The following is a 19,355-nucleotide window of genomic DNA, read 5'->3' as shown; positions in this document are numbered from 1 at the left end:
TCAAGGAACTCACACCTGGCCATCGTTCCAATCTCCTCCCCACAGGAAGCACCTCTCTGTCCCTGGGCTCTAACAGAGAAACCTTGGCCTTTTATCCCGATAAGCAGGTTTCTGTATCACTTCTCGGCCATTTCTATACCACGGCATCTCCTCACTCAACAACCCCCCATTTTCTTCCCAGTGGATTACTGGACTCTGCTCCTGGGATGCGGGATCCTAAGAGGTGAAGCTTCCCTTCTCTTCCCCAGGATTAGGCCTCCACACCACTTCATAGTCGTTTCCACACCCTGCTGCTGCTCAAGCATCCTCAATTCTCCTTTTCAGGAGCCCTTTATGTGTTGTTTTCCTCATTCAAAATTAAGCTCCTAGGGGGCAACTAGGTGGCGCAGTGGATAAAACACCGGCCCTGGATTCAGGAGGACCTGACTGACCTCAGCCACTTGACACATACTAGCTGTGTGACCCTGAGCAAGTCACTTAACCCCCATAGCCCCGCCCCCCCCCATTAAGCTCCTTGTGGGCAAGGGAAGTCTTGCTTGTTTATATCTGTATGCCAGGTACTAAGTAAGTGCTTAATAAATGATGTATGTATGTACGTGTGTATGTACATACATACACATTTGAAGTATTGAAGTAAGAGCTATATATGTATATGTTTATCTATATCTATACTAATATCTATATCTCTCCCATTTCAATACTTCAAAGTATCTGTGATTTTATCACTATATAGACTCCCTACACTGACCCAAACTGTAATTCTTCATGATTTCTAAGGCCAAAAGTATTCATCTGGTGGTGAATATTTTGTACACAAACTTATTTATAAAGACTTGGGCCAGTCCTAATAGACACAGTCTACTGGACCTATTACTCGGAACCTTTCTAACCAGGGAGGACATTCTAGAGGTTATGGGTAAGTCTTTGACCAGCTAAGGTTACTCCCATGTTCTAATAGGGCATCAGAATAAAAATGTACCAAGCTATTAGTAAAGGATCAAAGAGGGCATTATTATACTACATATATATGTAGTCACAAAATCCGAGTTTAGCTGGAAGGGAATCCAGAAGCCATCTAGTCTAACCTGCATCTGAGTCAGAACACTCTCTACACCATAGCTAACAAGTGCTTATCCAAGCCCCTTCTAACTCGCACTGACTGCCTTCTGGGACCATATCGACTAATTCTAGTCCCTTTTTCAAAGACCTAAAAGACAGTCCTAGTGTTCAGGCCCTTTGTCACCACCCCTCTAGCTGCTCATGGCTTCCCGACTAAAACATTACTTTCTATTTATTTTGTATATACTTATATGAGGACATGTTGTTTCTCCCAACAAAAAACTCCTTGAGGCCAGGGATTGAGAATTAAGTTGAGCAGCTCTGTCTTCTCTTTGTTGCCAGTTATCTTGATGCCATCTATCTCAAGCAAAGGTCCTACTGTTCCTTCTTTAATACTCCTTTTTCTCCATATACAGCTAAAAAAAAGAAACACACCCTTTTGTTGCTGTACTTAGCTTCTCTTACTAGCCTCAAGTCATCCTGCTATCTTTTTTTATAGGACTGTATGATCATTAATCTTCTATAAACTGAATATGCTTATATCTTCTGTATATTAAAAAAAAATTCTTAGTTAGCTAATGAGTTCCCTGAACCTCTTAGTCAATCTCTTCTAACCACTGCCCCTTCTTATTAGAATTATTTTCCTTTGTGTCTTCAGAATTTTATATTGAATATCTTCCATGACTCTATGTGGCTGACTTCCCCTGAAACATTGTAGTCCAAAGGATCCTACCTATTTTTCCCCTGAACCTTTAGAAATCTGCTTTCCTAAAGCCTTGGCTTCGTGCTAGACTATCCCCTGATTTCTCTTTTCTTCTCAATCACAAATTCTAAAGGGGATGGTCATTTCTCCCCCAAGGTTCTTATCATCTCTATCCCAGCAACCAGTTCCATTCTGTTAGTGAGAATCAGATCTATAATATCATTTCCCCTTATTGTTTCCTCTCCCTTTTGAAGTTAACAAGCTGCTCTGCTTTTTGGGGGGTATGGGGGGAGAGAGAAAGAGAGAGACAGAGACAGAGAGAGCCAATAAATATGTGGAGAACTGAGGTCTCTCACTTACTAGCATAACATGCTTTAGTGCTACAATGGTTAACTGTTTCCCAATCTCCTCATCTTTTTCTTTTCTATATGGATGGTTTGTAGTACATTCCAATGCCAAAATAACTTCTGTTTCTCCCTCTAATGACCCTCTACTATGCTTTCCTCCTGATAACCGTGTTTCTGCATATGGTAGAGGGCAAGCGCAGTGGTACTGGGGAAAGGGGTTCAAATCTCACCTCTGATGCTTGTGTGACCTGTGGCAAGTCACCTAACTTTCTTGGACCTCAGTCTCATCTGGAAAATGAGAGGATTGATTTCTGAGAGAACTTCAAGCTCAAAATCCATGATCCTATGAGTAAACCTGCTTAATATACAATGCTACCTCAACCCACCTTTTACCTGTCCTGCTTCTTTTGAATTAGGTGTATTCATGGAGAGGTAGGGTCTAGACACACAGGTTTCATCCCACCAAGTCACAGTAATACCAATGAGGTCACATCTGCTTCTTTACGTTAGAAATTTGGGGCAAGGGGGCGGTTAGGTGGCGCAGTGGATAAAGCACTGGCCTTGGATTCAGAAGGACCTGAGTTCAAATCCAGCCTCAGACACTTGACACTAGCTGTGTGACCCTGGGCAAGTCACTTAACCCTCATTGCCCTACAAAACAAACAAACAAACAAAAAAAGAAATTTGGGGCATTTGTGTACAGAAATTTGAGGCCATGGATTTTTACTAATTTTACTCATTCTTTTCATGAATTGTCTCTTGTTTCATTTCTGTTTTTATATCCCCAGGACCCAGAAAAGTTCCTGACATTTCCTGTGTTTAATAAATGCTTGTTGAATGACTGCTTTCCTCCTCTTCCCCACTCAAGTCTTTTCTTTGAGCTAACCATTCCCCATCCTTTCAGCCTTTCCAAAACTAAATTCATAATTATAAATGCATTAAGAACTTTTGCCCCAAAAGGATGTTCCTTTTTGGGAGCTAGCTTCAGAGTCCGTCCTGGGAATGAATCCTGTCTGACATACCAGATCTTCAACTAGGGGTAAGTCATTCATCTTTCTGAGCCTTTGTTCTCTTCTCTGTAAGATAGGGAAGAATAGGGGTACATCTTATAGAGATGGTGTGAGGATGCTGGAGTAAAAGGAACCTCAGAATTCACCTGGTATAACATGTCCCCTATCTGCTGTCCTGGCTTCCTATGAAGACTTCTAGAGAGGAGGAACCTGTTATCTCCCAAGGCAGCCACTTCTGGATAACGCTAATTGGTTTTCCCCCTTGCATTAAACTTCAGCTTGCCTCTGAAATGTTTGTTCTACCCACTATTCATTGTTCTGCCTTTGTAACCAAGAATACATTTGATCCCTTTTCCACATAGAGCCCTTCAACAGTCAAAGACATCATTTCCTCTTATTGGTTCATCCCCCTATACCTGGTCCTTCCAAACCCATTAGTCTTTTCTTTTGGTTAAATATTCCTAGTTCCTTTAACTGATCTGATGGCCTGTTCTTGTGGTGTCTCCTCGGAATGAGCTCCAGATTCTCAAGGTTCTTTCTCAATGTGGTGTCAGAAGTGAACACAATAGCCCAGAGCTGGTCTCGCCAAGACAGAGGTCAGAACTACCACTACTCCCTTATCCCCATCCCACCATACACACGTCCTCCTGGACTCCAAACCTCTCACTACAACATAAGGTCACATGAGCTTTTTGGGGCTGTCACACCACACTGAAGACTCATATTGAGCTTGCAGTCCAATTCAATGGACATGATTAAGTGCCTACTCTATCTATGTCAGGCACTGTGCTAGACCTGGGGAGATAAAGACAAAAATGAAAAAACCCTCCCCCTTATATCATTTAGACAGATAGATAAGCAAACATGAATTCTATATAAACTAAATAGAAATTCTTTTCCTTTCAATTGAACATTTAAGTTACCTATTTAATATGTATAAGACACTATGCTAGGTGCTAGGGACATAAAGAAAAATTACGAAGCACCTCATCTCCAGGAATATACATTCTATTGGATGGAAACAACATGTAGAGACAAGTAAATATAAAGTACCTACAATATAAATATAAAGATACTTTGGTAGTAGTTGGGAGAATCAGGAATGGCTTTTTACATGAGGTGGTACCCGCACTGAGCCCTGAAGGGAAGTAAAGATTCGAAGATGTGGAGGTCTGAATAGAGAACGTCAGGACACAGATGCAGGATGATGTCAGATGTCAGACAAAGACACAGATGCAGGAGACAGAAGTGAAGCCAAGAGGAAGGGTGAGCTTGGGGAAAAGATTATCCAGCGCAGGCACCATAAGCACTTAGAGTCTTTGAGGAAATGGCACTGGCAGCTGTTGGGTGGGCACACCAAAGGGAGAACATAAGAAGCAGGGAGAATGATTAAGGGCTAGTCTCACTATTCAGGAGTAAGGCCATGAGGGCCTGAACTCAAGTGGGGGCTGCGTAAGTAGAGAGATGGGGACAGATACGAGAAATACTGTGGGGCCATAAGTGACATAAGTCTGGCAAGTGACTGATCCAAAGTGAGAGATGACAGCTCCTTAAAAGCCCCTGTTCACCCACCCCTTCTGAGTCTTGTTCACATGAATTACTGTCTAGATTCATTTCCTCAACTGTGAAAATGACATTTTCAAACTCGACTTTTCATTTTTCCCTACTAGATGCCCAGCATGAAACCCTGTTAAGATCTTTGCGAATCCTGAGTTTTCCTTTCAGAGTATTGGTTATCCCTCCTATGCAGATAATAAGCTTTGCTGGACTTAGAGTCAAGAAGAACTGAACCACAGAGAGTTGTGTGACCATGGACAAGTAACTTAACCTTTCTCGGCCTCAGTCTCCTCATCTGTCAAATGGGGACAGTATCAGTATCTTCCTCCCAGGTTGTTGTGAGAATCAAAAGAGATAATATATAGCATTTTACAATTTAAGTGCTGCATAAACGTTATGTACTCTGCAAACCGTAAAGTGTTCTGTGAATATCTGCTAATGCAGCTTGGGAGCAACCACATTTTTTCAACTCACAACAGTGTGATACTCTATTAGTTGTGATCAAAGTTGAACATATCTAACTGCTGAATGGAAATTCTATAGTTTATTCTTATATTTTAGATATTTTTTACAATTTTACCATTGTTCTTTTAAGTACTAATTAGTAAAACTGCTTTTTAAAGAAGAATGCGATTTATAACAAAGAACAAAGCTAGACGGGCCAAATGTCATGATTTGAAATTTTACAAATTCTATTTTAGGATAACCAGATATTCTAATGAAATTAATAGAATTCTAGTGCTCTGTTTCTTTAGGACTCATTCACTCAATCTCTCTGAAATCAAATTTTTATCCCCACTACTCTATTGTTTTTTCTTTTTCTTTTTCTTTTTCTTTTTCTTTTTGTTTTTGCAGGGCAGTGGGGGTTAAGTGACTTGCCCAAGGTCACACAGCTAGTAAGTGTCAAGTGTCTGAGGCCGGATTTGAACTCAGGAACTCCTGAATCCAGGGCCGGTGCTTTATCCACTGTGCCACCTAGCTGCCCCCTCTATTGTTTTTTCAAAGTCATTTTTTATTTCCTCATGCTGAAATCTAATAGCTTTCTCTTCCTCTCCCCCTTCTCCAATCCCTGCCCTGGTTTCATTCTCCTTGATCTCTCTGCTGACCACCCTGTCCCTTCTTGTTATTCTCTTCACTTCCATAACACTGCACTGGGATGGCTTCATTTGTCCCTTAGACTATTCCTTTACTGGCTCCTTCTTCCTCTTTTGCACCTTAAATCTCAGTAATTCCTCTTCTCTTTACAAACTTTCTTTTGGGCTATCACTTTTCTGTGGATGATTAAAAGAATGACATCTCTTCCTGAACCTTCTCCCTAAGTTTCAGACCTTTATTTTCTTTAAAAAAAAAAATAAACATTTTAATTTAAAGCTTTGAGTTCCAAATTCATCCCTCCTTCATTCCCTCCTCTCGCCCCTTCCAGAGGCAGTAAGCATTCAGACAAAGGTTATACATGAGCAATTATGTAAAACATTACCATTTTATAGACCTTTATCTTCAGTTGCTTCTGGACCTCTCCAACTAGATGGATGCACTTCGGGTACCTCAAGCTCAACACATCCAAAACTGAAACACCATCTTTCTTCCAAAAGCTGACTCTCTTCCTCATCTCTGTTATGGTACTGATATTTCTTTCTACTTCTGAAAACTGAAAATCCAGGAAGATTCTCTGATGCTTTCTCCTCTATTTCCCACCTCCAATCAGTTCTCCAATTCTACTTCCACAATACGTCACTCATCCCCAACCTTTGCCTTCCTACTATCTATCACTCTAGCTGTTACTTAAACTATTTACAACAGTCTCCTAACTGGTCTCTCCCTGCTCTAACCAATCCTTCAGACCGGTATCAGAAGAAGCTTTCTATCATCCCCCTACTGAAAAAACATTCAGTGGCTATCAAATGCCTAACAAATCATGTACAAACTCCTTAACTTAGCAGTTAAGACTCTCTATAGTCTGGGTGTCAATATATTTTTCCAGACTTTTCTCACAATTTCCCTTTATGAAGCCTTCTATCCAAACCAGGTTACTCATTACTGCCCAGTCTTGCCTTGCTTTCTGTGTTTTCGGGCATGCTGTTCCACAGGTCTGGAATAGATTTCTAGAATAGATTTCTTCCCATCTCCACCTCTGACTGTTTAAAAACACAAAACAAAAAAGGGCCCAGCTCAAATGCCAGCTGCCTGCACTATGAACTCCTGACTTCCACTCTCTGCTGTCCCCCTCCATCCCACTTAATGCAAGTGGAAGATAAGAGTCTCCCTCCTGCTATTCCTCGTAGTACTGTGGATCTCTTTAATGGCTTACCACTGTCTTGCATGTAGCATGTGTTTAATGAATGTTACTCATTCATGTGGCCCCTTTCCCTTCTGTTAAGTTCCTTCCAGAGCCTCTATTTTGAGGATGGGCCCAAGCCAGCCCCCCTGCATTCCTATATTGACTCTTCTGAAGCTCCAGACTTTGCCACCACATCTCCAGATGCCTTCTCACCCTGCAGGTTCCCTCCGCCTCAGTGGTCTTCTCAACTTGAAACACTCCCCTTCCCTCTGTGGGCCCCTTCTCCCAGTGGTAAATTCTTTCTAGAGCTTCCATTTTGAGGAAGGGCTCAGGCCTGTCATCCCTCATTTCTTTCCTGGTGCTGCTTCTGACTGTTGGGATTCTACCATCATGTAACCACCCTCTCCACTTGCACCTCACCTCCCTTTAGCTCTTTCTTATATCTGATCTTCTGCCATGAGAATGGAAGATCCTTGAGAAAAGGAGTTTACAGGAGCTTTTCCTTTTCTTGTACTGTATCCCCAGGGCTGAGAAAAGTGCCTGGCATATTTTACATGCTTAACAAACCAGTTAACTTGACTTGAATCAATGTATGAAAATTCTAGAACCTAGATATTTTACCAGTCACTTAAACCATTCTTACACAACAACAAAATCTTAGAAATAGAGGAAATGCTTCTATTATGAAACAACAGTCTCATGTATGAGAAATATTATTAATTCCAAACTCAGATTTCAGGTAGAAAATTTATAGCTAATGGACATAATTTACTTATGGCATTTGTTTGCTTTGTACATGCATGTACTTGTATGCACCTGCCTTACCACAAGTAAACCAAGTATGCACAGATACATATCTATGTGTATGTATGGCCAGCCTGCACTTCACGAATGAAAATTTTGGTTTGAGGAGAATGTCCCTTACATGCCTGGTGTGTTCTTCCCCTCCTCATCTCTCTCTTGACGTCTCTGGCTTCTTTCAAGACAGCTCAAATATCACATTCTGTAAGAGGTCTTCCAAGTTCCCATAGTTGCTAGCACCTTCCTCTCAAAGGTTATTTAGACTCTATATCTTCTATGTAGCTATTTATAGACAAGTATCTGCTCCATTAGAATGTAAGTTCCTTAAGAGCAAGAACTGTGTTTGCTTTTTCCTTTGTATCCCTAGGGCTTAGCATAGTTTTTGGCACAATGGTAAGCACATAATAAATGTTTATTAATTATTAAGATGTTTGGTTGATATATCCAAAATTAATATTGGATACAAACAATCATAAGTAACTACCAATTTTTATATAACTTGTGAATTAAGTACACTTCAAGCTAAGAAAGGGTCATATGATTTGCTTATGCTTTTTGGGAAAGGGCTTTTTTAACAAGATATATGTTAAATAGTAAGAGAAGCATTGAGCCAGGTAGAGAAATCCTTAGCTAAATTTCACTAGGATTATGTCTGAGGACAGGATATGTCATGTTTTAAAAATGAAATTAGGTTGTTCAATACTATAGTTTTCAACAACTACAGGAGACTTAACTATGATTTCCAACACGTTCCATCAACAAATACTCGTCTATTAAACACACAGCAGTTGCACTGTTTACTGTCATACACAGTGAGCAATCTTTCTGCTAATAAGCTGTGTAGGTAACTTGTCATGCAAGAATCATAGCTTGCTCCTCAACAAAAACAGATGTATAGAGGGAATGTTTACTTACTATATAATGCACAAAACCACGCAATCTTCTTATTGCAATGATCCAACTATGGCAACACCCAAGTCTTTCAAATTTCTAATTTATTAAAAACTTTAGACAGGCTTCAAATTAAGAGATAGGATAATACAGGCCAAACTGGTGTTTACTTGACAATAGTCGTGTTATTTAGTGATATATCCTAAGCAGCTCTATTTCTATAGAGCAGTATTAGAAATAACAAGTGTGAAAACTTAATGGATTGCTATTGAGTGAAATAAAGTGCTCACTGAAAAAAAAGTGGTAAAAACAGAAGCTCAAAAAAAAATTCCAAATATAAAATATAAATTGGGTGTGGATAAACTCAATTATAGTTTTCAGCACTTCCTGGAGAAAGATCAGTAATATTTATCTAAGCTATCAGTAATAACTGGCCATTTTAAAGTCTACCCTGGAAACTTCAATCTCCAAAAGGAAAAAAAAAAAAGTAACAATTCACTTTACTATATGTTTTTAAAAACTATGTTCCAATACTTCTTCATGGAGGGGATGAATTCTGGTTTTTAGACTACATAAATAGAGTGGACTTATGGAAGGTTTTATCCCAAGCAGGAAGGCCTTCAAAGACTGATCTAATCAGACTGTGTCAGGAGAGACTCTCATCCTTTTGATGAGGTCTGACCAGGGCAGAATACAGGGTTATTATCTCCTACCATGTCTCTTTTAAAGTAACCTGGGATTACACCAGTTTTTGTTGACTTATGCTAAACTTGTAGTCTACTAAAAGCCCTAGATCTTTTTTCAGAAAAACTGTTATCTAGTCACATCTTACCCATTCTGTATTTGATTTTTTGTGACTGTCAGTATTAAATATTATTGTGAGTCCCATTTTTCTAGACCAATAAGAACTTTTAGGGCCCTGACTCCCCTATCCAACAGATGCGGTATCCCTCTGAGCTTGTTTTTCAACTGCAAATTTGATAAGCCTTTATTGAAATCACTGATAAATATATCAAATAGTAGAGGGCCACGCACAGATCTTAGCATACCTAAAGGTCTCTTTCCATGTTGGCACTGAACCATTACTGATTAGTCTTTAAGTCCAGTCAATTCAACCAATTCCGAATCAACCTAATTGTATGCACTGCTATTTAATCCATCTCTTTCTGACCCTGTACATAAGAATAACGTGAAAACCTTTATCATAGGCTTTGCTAGATAAAAGCATACCTATGGTATTCTCTTCATTTACCAATCTGGCAGCCCTGTTAAGTGGTTTGTGTGATATGGCTTATTTTTGATGAAGTTATGTTGCTTTCTTATGATCCCCCTTTCAAAGATGTTCATCATTTAATAATAAATTCTATAGCTTACCAAGGAATTTAAGTCAACTTCCTTGGTGTACAATTCACAGATTCTATTCTCTTCCCTTTTCTGAAAATCAAGACATTTGCTTTTTTCTAGTCTGAAAGCAAATCTCCCATTCTCCTAATGCTAATGGCAATGGCTCAATCATCACATCTTCTATTTCTCTTAATACAGTGGTATGTATATCATCTGGGCCTGGTAGTTTGAACTCATCAAGGACATTTAAGTTTACTATCTCACTATTTATCTTGGGTTTCAACCCCCTATAATTCCTTTTTTCCTGCGGTTTCAAATTGAAAGATAATTTTCCTTGGCGGAAAAAAATGGAACGAAAACATAAGTTGAATGGTTCTTCCTTTTTTTCTCCACTGTCAGTCATCTTCATGCCATTCACCTCAAACAATAATCTTATCCTATCTCTCATCCTCGTCTTTTCTCCAATATGCTTATGCCGTCCCTAAAAAAAATCTCTAAAACTCTACTTGTTCTTAGTAGTTCCTGGGAGGCTCAGCCAAATGAAAGCTTGATGCTATTTTGGGGGGGGCGGGGGTGGGGGCAGGGGAAAGTGGGAAGTGGGAAGGCAATCAGGGTTAAGTGATTTGCCATGGGGCAGGCAGCTAGTAAGTGTCTGATGCTTCATTTGAACTCAGGTCCTTCTGATTCCAGGGCTAGTGCTCTATCCACTGCAACACTTAGCTACTTCACTTGATGCTATTCTTTAAAAATAAATAAAGGAAAAAAAGACACATTTTGTTTAGATAAAGACATTTCCCAAGAAACACCCAAACCTTCTACAAAGAACTTCTTCTAAAGAGTTCAATTGTTTGTTGACAGGCTGTGTTTAAATAATATAATGTAAACAATGACCAGAGATACTTCTGTTTATCTTGTAGTCTTTGTGTATATTGTCCTTTTAACCGCCTTCTTTATGCTCTATTACTTCATTAGTGTTCATGTTTCTCTGAATTTTTCATATCTGTAATTTCCTTAATGTAATATTTTATTAGTCATTTACTATAATTTTTTCATCTATGCCCCAATTGTTGATTACATATTTTTAATTTTTTAAACATTTTCAAGTATTTTAATCAACACGAATAATGCTGTTAAAAAACGCTTTTGTATACTGGGTCTTTTTTTGCTTTCAATAATCTCCTTGATAGTATAGTCTTAATAGTGGAATATCAGGGTACAATAACAATTTAGTAACATTTTGGGGGGCATAATTCCAAATTATTTTCCAGAATGGCTGAGTCAATGCATTGTTCCACCAGCAAAAAATCAGTATTCTTGTCTTCCCACAAGCCCTCTAAACAATAACTGTTCCCATTTTTTGACAGCTCAGTAAATGTGAGGTGTTAGCATGGGGTTATTTTAATTTGATTTTTTCCGTTATTCTTTTTTTTTTTTTTTAAGTTTTGAGTTCCAAATTCTCATCATTCTTGATACTTAACTTTTTTGTGTGTGTGGCTATGATAGTTTATACTTCTTCTTTTGAAAACTGAATCCTTTGACTACATGTCCATCAAGGGATGGCTCTTTATCTTATTATATTTATTAATTCCTTATAGATTTTTTCCAGCAGACTATAATCAAACATTTAATGTGAAGATTTATCCTTAATCTCATTTTTTTCATTTATAGCCACAATGATTTTATATAAAATAAATGTAAAATAAAATTTCATGTAGTTTCACGAAAATTTTATTGTTATAAATTATAAAATAACATTAAATTTCATTAAATCAAGATTTTTTAATGGTATGACTTTTTGATATGTGTGATATTTGGATATACCATTTGACATGCAATGTGTTATGTTATAAGAAAGAGGTAGGTGTCAAACATGTGGCCTATGAGTCCTGTGCAACCTGCTACAATCCCAAGTGCAGCCTGAAACAGATTAAAATATGGAATATTTAATAAAATAAGTAAATATACAATATATTACAGATAGTGTTATTACGTAGTTTTCTAAGTCAAGCCACAGGATCCTTATGTATGGTTTAGTGGCCCTCATTTCTTTTTGAGTTTAATATCACTGGTAATAAGACATTGATCTAAATGTATTTTTCATTAACTTTTTTCCAGTTTTCTCAGCAGTTCCAGTTCTCAGCAGTTGAATAAAAAGTCTCCATATCAGTAATCTGTGTTTACGGATTTACTATAAACTATATTGCTATGTACATTTGTTTTGGGTCTTGCTTAGCTAATATATTCCACTGGTCTACTATTTTTTATCTAGTATCAGATAACTTTGCTCATTCCTGTTTGTGTTATAGCTTGAGGTCTTATAGAAAAATGCCTCCCACCCTTCACCCTGATGCTATATATGTTGATATTCTTACTTAATTTAAAGTAGTATGTCTTGGGTAATTTGGCTGGTATAATACTATATCTGTAGAGTAATCTGAATGGTTTCCTTTTCTGACTTATTTTACAGATGAGGAAATTAAGGCAAACAGGATTAAGCAATTTGCCCAGGGTCACATAGCTAGTAAGTGTCTGAAAACAGATATGAAGTCACAAAGATGAGTCTTCTTGACTTGAGGCCTGGGACCCTATCTACTGTTCTACCTAACTCTCCATGCTATATTTTTACATTTATCTTTTGTTACCTGCCATTCCTTCACCTTTTATACATGCCTTTTTAAAATATAAGTAGATCAAGGTCAAGTTAATCAATAAGCATTTATGAATTACTAATTACACTCCAGGCACTATGCTGAGTTGGGGATACAAAAGAGATAAAAAGGCAGTTCCTAGCCTGAAGAAGCTCACAATCTAACGTAGGAGACAATAAGCAAAGAAATAAATATATAAAACGGAACCTATATACAAGATACATAGGAAATACTTAACAGAGGGAAGGCCCTGGAATTAAGAGAAAGTTGGGAAAAACTTCCTGTAGAAGGACATGATTTAAGCTGGTACTTGAAAGAAGCCAGAGAAGCTGGGAGGCAGAGATAAGGAGGGAGAGCATCCCAGGCATGAGGGACGGCCAGAGAAGATACCTGGAGCTGACATGGGACAGCAAGGAGGCCAGTGCTACTGGATCAGAATATGGGAGAGATTAAGGAAGACTGGGAAGGTATTTGGGGGCAAAGGAAGAGGAGGTCAGGAAAGGCTTCTGAATGCCAAGTAGAGTGTTTTGTATTGGGTCTTGGAAGAGAGAGGGAGTCGCTCAAGCTTATGGAGGTGAAGAAGGACTGGGGCGTCATGGTTGAACCTGCACTTAGGAAAATCACTTTGCCAGCTGAACGGAGAGTAGATGAAAATGGGGAGAGACAGGAGACAAACAGACCCGCCAGAAGGCTGTCGTGATAGTCCAATAATGAGGTGATGGTAGCGGTGTCAGAAGGAAATTCTTAGACAATACTGCATTTTCCTATACATAGGAATTTTTTTTCTTTGTGTCTTCAAAATTTCCTGCTTCAGTGATTCCCATCACTCCTGAGCTACCAAACCTTGTAGAATGTTAGTTCATGGGCTCCAATCTCTATTTCTCTAAATACTCTAAAATCTGATTTTTTAAAAATCTAGGATGGATATCGAACTGTTTCTTGGCTTTTCTTTCCTCTGTCAAATTCTAATATGGACTGGTCATGTTTCTCAAAAGTTCTCATCGTTATGACTTTATCAACCAGTTCCTCATTGATGACTAAGCTCTGACTGCAAAATTATTTAAATACACACATATATGTATTTATGTGTATCCACACCCACATTTATTGATTGACTGATTTATGGAAAGAGATAACTAAATAAAATTGTGTATAAACCATATTTTAAGGTCATGCCTAAGAAGCACTTTTGGCTTCAAATTATATTTATGATCACACTTAAAATTCTACACCTGGTTTTTCAGACTTACCAAGAGTTTAAGCAGCCAAAACCTGGACTTGTAGTAGAAAGTTTTGGTGGGGTTGATAAGAAAGAGAACCATAAATCCATATAGTACAAGTGGGTACACTTGAATGGGAATAGCGCTGATTGGAGCAAATAAACATGCCAGCAGGCTCAAGCACCACAATATCCCAAGGAATCCAGCAATCTGGTGAAGGAGAGAAGAGGAGGGAAATTAATTCTATCCCATTATTCGTGTTTCTCTAAATTGTCTTTTGTTGCAATGATAAAATTATAGTATTTTTGACAACAGATTCAAATAACCAAAAAAATTTTAATATATCTAAACTGTGTTAAAACTACTTATAACTATGTTTTCTTCTAATTACCTCAAAAAGATGCTGATGGGATAAATTGTTGCGGGGATTGAGTTCAAATATGAGCACATGATTCACTCCTGCTTGCCTCCAACCATAGGTGTTGATACCCAACAGAAAAAGGAACTCAATTAGGAGAAAGCCACCTCGATAGATTCTTACTAGGGGCCATATTGGCCTATCATCATCAAGCTTAAATGCACCTAAAAGAATATTAATTTTAATGATTAGTGATATAATGTATAACATTTTTTAAAAAAATCTATTTCTTTTCAATTTCCACCGAAACCATTTTTTTACCTCAAGTGTGATCACTACACTTTGGCTCTACCATTTGCTACCTGTGAAACCTTACAACTTACTTGGGCTTTATTTTCTATGCCTATAAAATGAATAGCTGAACTTTGGGTAAGAGAGATATTATTATGTAAAAAAAGTACAGAATTATAAAGGGTAAAAAAGACACTTAACTAGTTATTTCCTAAAGAAACGAGTATACCCAAATGTCTTTAACTAATAAGCACAATTACAAACAGAGTAGTCAAAGTTTCTTTCTGGTGATTCCTATCTTAGCAGAGGGCTATATGTATTATATAGCCATATATATGTGTGTGTATGCATATATAACATATCTCTTTATACTCACATATCCCAAGCTTCGGATTCAACCAAAAGTAATTCTATTCAAGATAGAAGATACCTACCCGTAAGCACAAGGGCAACATTCAGCACGATGAATATTCCACAATATAGGCCAACTCTAAATGTAGTCCATGCAGGTGCAGGCTGGGGATAGGAAAAAAACATTTTGGTTAAATAGCAGAGAATACTTAAAATAATATGATTTTTTCAGTTCAATTCAATTCAACCCCAACTAGTAGCTCCTCAGAGCAAAATGGCAAAAACAAAACAGTCCTTGTTGTCAAGGGGCTTACATTCTATTGGCAGGTGAGGGGAGAGTTAAAGTATTCAAAGAGAAGTAATACAAATAATGTCATGAATATTAATAACTAGGAAGATCAAGTAAGACTTAGTTTAGTTTTGAAGGAAGCTCTAAGATTCTAAAATATCAGAGGTAGGAGTGAGCATACTTGAAACATGCAAGATCAACTGTGCAAAGACAAAGTAGTGAGTGAAAGATTGTATATTGGAAAAATAACCAGTAGGCCAGTTTTACTGGAACAAAGAATACATGAAGAAAATGATACGAAACAAATCTGGAAAAGAAGGTTAGAGCCATCTTGTTGAAGGTTTTATTTTTCAGGTTGAGGATTTTCTATTTTATACCAAAAGCAATTAGGAGCAACTGAAAAAATGTTAGTAGGGAAAAATGTAATCAGATTTATATTCTAGGATTATCAACTTGGCAACTGTTTGGAGAATGAATTGGATAGGCAAAAGACTGGAAGGAATAATTTTGAATTTCCATTCAAAATTAGATAATTACAAATAGTTAAGGTAAAAGGTGATGAGAATTTCAACTAGACTGAAGGTTATGAGAGTGATATATGACCTAATATAATACACACTGAAATATGTATGATAGACTGAGCCCTGGAAAATTCACATAACAAGTACTCCAAGAATCTTTTAAGTAGGGAGGAGTTAGGAGAAAGGAACGGGAAAAAACATTTACTAAGCCTACTATGTGCCAGGCACTGGGATAATACCTTTGCAAATATCTTATTGTCTTAATATCCCCAGGAGATAGGTATTATTATTATCCCCATTTTACAGATGAGGAAACTTGGGCAAAGAGTTGTTGGGTTTTGGTTTTTTTAAGTGACTTGCCTAAGGTCACACAGTAAGTGTCTAAGGCCCTATTTGAACTTAGGTCTTCCTGATTCCAGTTTGGGTGCTCTATCTACTGTGCCACCTAGCTGCCTAAAAGACATAATAATTTATAGTGATTGTATATAGAAACATTTGCTTGGATTCTTATATCTTTTTTCCCCTTTTCTAGTTGGCAGCATTAACACTGCCAAAATTTCTTAAAAACTCAGCAATCAAAATAATTGGTATTTCTTGCTATTATTTCCGCCATCAATATGCTTCAGTGTTGTAATTTTCAAACTAAGAACTCCCCAAATGAAGGGAATGTAGAACTGCTTGTAATCCTAGGCCTCTAAAATCTTAAGTTAAAGAGAATACAAAAATATTATGTAGTAAATATAGTAAACACTTAAACAGCCCGGTTTAGAAATTAAGTATATCAGTTAAGAGACAAAAAATGTTGGCAATAAATCCTAACCTGAGCTGCTCCCAAAGGAGGAACCCGCAAACGCTTCATAGCCTTCTGCCTATCTCCAGCTTCAAGTTCATTGGTCACCACGGCCTATAAAAAAAGCTGAAGTTTAACATAAAGTTCACCAGGCTCACATGACAAATGCCTAAGTTATAAAGCAAGACATAAAATATCTTTAAAATGTCTTCTGCTAATTTATGACAATTCTGAGTAATTAAAAATTCAAGAGGTAAATACAAACAAAGGTAGAAATCACCAAATTTCTAATTACAAAAGGTAGACAAGGATGATCACAGCACACCTGACCTGGATGGAACCTTAAAAGTGACACAGCTTCAACTTTCTCAATTTATAGGTGAGAAAACTGAGACCCAAAGATTTATGAAACTCAGCTCAGAGTCAGAAAAAAGCCAGACAAAAGACAACAAATATATAGGACTGAAAATGGCTGGTGCAAAAGGGAGAATTATTGTACCTCTGTCTCAGAGATGAGCTGGTTGATTTTCTTGCATGTGTAAAATGGTGCTACTTCCACATGGGCCACTCGCCAATCTGCTCCACGAGATGTCTCCAGGATCTTGTCATGTTTCTTGAGTATTTTACGAAACCCTGTAAAGTTCAGATTCTAGAAGAGAAAACAAGAAACAACATTCTAGGTTCTGCCAGTCTAAAAGGAGCTGAAATAGAATTTTCACACTATACCAAACAAATCTGATAGGGTTAAGTTCTAACTCACAAGGAAATAACGTTTCATTAATTACAATACTTAGAGTATTTGAACTATTCTTTCTTGTAAATAATTAATTTCATATAAGATCATGGGGAACAGGGAAAAGAGGAGGAAACAGGAATATAACAATTATCAATGTTAAAAACATGATTACAATAAATGAATAGGGCAAAAAGGGAGTAGGAAACAGTACAGAAAGAGCATTCCAGAGCAATACGAGTGAATAATAGGGAAGTAAAATTTTTTCAGGTTAAACAGAGGAGTATAAAATATGGGAATCGTGTTTAGTATTGTTAGGGTTAGGATGTGATTTTTACTGGTAAACTATATTCCCTTATGACAAAACAAATAACTCAATAAAGTAAAGTATGGTATAAGATAAATCAAATTGAACAATTATAAACTTGAATGAAGGTTATAATTCAATACCCCTAAAGAGGAAGACTGAAATTCCTTATGAAGAGAAAGTTTTTATGTTTTACCTACTATTTAAATAAAAGATAAATGGGTTTCATTGTATTTAAATTAGTTTTGCCCAACAAAAAGCAATAGATTTAGAATAACAAGGCAAAAAAAAAAGCCAGATAGAAAAATAAATCTTTGTTACAAACATTTCTGATAAAAAGTGTCATAACATTTAAAAGAGTTACTGAAAAATATAAGAGTTCTTTGCCTAAGTATAATAGACAAGTGGTAAAGGAGATCTGAACAACCAGTTCTTGAAAGAAATACAAACTAAAAAAACAGATTGAAAGTGTTCAACTTCTCAAATAATCTGAGAAACACAAATTAAAACAAAATAGAAATTAAATACAAATTTAAATGAACTCTATGTTCATTAATTTGGCAGTTATTTATACAATTCAATGCTGATGGAACTATAAGTAGGTACACTTATGACATTGCTATAAATCGGTAAAATCTTAATGGAAATCAATATGGTATTAATAAGAGCTCAAATTTGTTTATACCCTTTGATCCTGTCATCTCACTACTTGTCTATATAATAAGGATGCAACTGACAAGGAAAAGGAGATCTAAGTGTACAAAAGTATTCAAATTTTTATTTATGTTCATCATGATTAACGAAAGACAAGGTGATAAAACGGTCTATGAAACGATATTTCTTGTTACCTTTAATTATATGACAAAACTGTCTACTTTTTTATTCTCCCAGTGAGAAAGCTGTAAGTATTCCTTTCATGTAGCTGCAACATTCTTAGAACTCCTAGTCTGACTTCTAGTAAAAACGTCATCTTGGCTATGGTTAGGTTCTCCCAAGTATGTCAGCCGTTTTGTCATTAGACAAAGATCACATGTTAAGGCTACCAACAATGAATATTTCTCGACGAGCCTTAATATCTTTTGTTCTTTTTGTTTTTATCAACCACAGTCATTGTCACGGTTGAACTAGAGGAGGAAGTTCATCTTTTATTTTTGACTGTTTTACAGGTCACCATGGCCAAAAAAAAGACATAAACTAGTGTTTAACATTCTTGTAATGAGTCTTTCCATATTTAGGATGGCCATCAAATGGCAGGCATAGTCTATCATCTATCCTTTTTAAAAAAATATTTCATTTTCCTCGATTATATGTTAAAACAATTTAAACTTTTTTGTTTAAGTTTTAAGTTCCAAATTCTATTCCTCCCTTTCTTCCCTCCCCCATCTCCAAAATGGTAAGCAATCTGATATAGGCTATACATGTGCAATCACATATATTTCCAATTTCCATATTAGTTATTTTGTACAAGAAAACTAGAATAAAAGTAAAAGAATGAAAGAAAGTGAAAAATAGCATGCTTCAGTCTATATTCAATCAATATCAGTTCTTTCTCTGGAGTTGGAGAGTATGCTTCATCATGAATCCTTTGAGATTGTCTTGGATCAGTGTATTGCTGAGAATAGCTTAAATCATTCACAGTTCTTCATTGTACATTATTGTTGTTATTGTGCAAAACATTCTCTTGGTTCTGCTCTCTTCACTATACATCAGTTCACACAATTCTTTCCAGGCCTTTCTGAAGTCATCCTGCTTGTCATTTCTCATAGCACAATAACATCCCATCACCATCATATACCATAGCTTGTTCTGCCAATTCCCCATGTGATGGACATCCCTATGATTTCCAATTCCCAGCCA

The 19,355-nt window shown here is 37.0% G+C and overlaps 1 protein-coding gene across 1 annotated transcript in view; it reads right to left on the bottom strand.

Annotated features, from left to right (window-relative positions):
* XPR1 (xenotropic and polytropic retrovirus receptor 1) overlaps nt 1-19,355 on the bottom strand; it is a 219,728-nt gene that overhangs the window by 53,942 nt on the left and 146,431 nt on the right. Inside the window, exons 5-9 of the mRNA XM_044000388.1 lie at nt 16,958-17,107; nt 16,489-16,572; nt 14,942-15,023; nt 14,250-14,440; nt 13,889-14,068 (exon numbers count right to left, since the gene is read on the bottom strand). Coding sequence (XP_043856323.1) covers nt 13,889-14,068; nt 14,250-14,440; nt 14,942-15,023; nt 16,489-16,572; nt 16,958-17,107 — 687 coding nt within the window. The remainder of the gene's footprint in view (nt 1-13,888; nt 14,069-14,249; nt 14,441-14,941; nt 15,024-16,488; nt 16,573-16,957; nt 17,108-19,355) is intronic.

Source organism: Dromiciops gliroides, chromosome 4 (genome assembly GCF_019393635.1).
Source record: "Dromiciops gliroides isolate mDroGli1 chromosome 4, mDroGli1.pri, whole genome shotgun sequence".
In the NCBI taxonomy this organism is placed as follows: Eukaryota; Metazoa; Chordata; class Mammalia; order Microbiotheria; family Microbiotheriidae; genus Dromiciops; species Dromiciops gliroides.
This window is presented reverse-complemented; position numbering and strand designations above follow the sequence as displayed.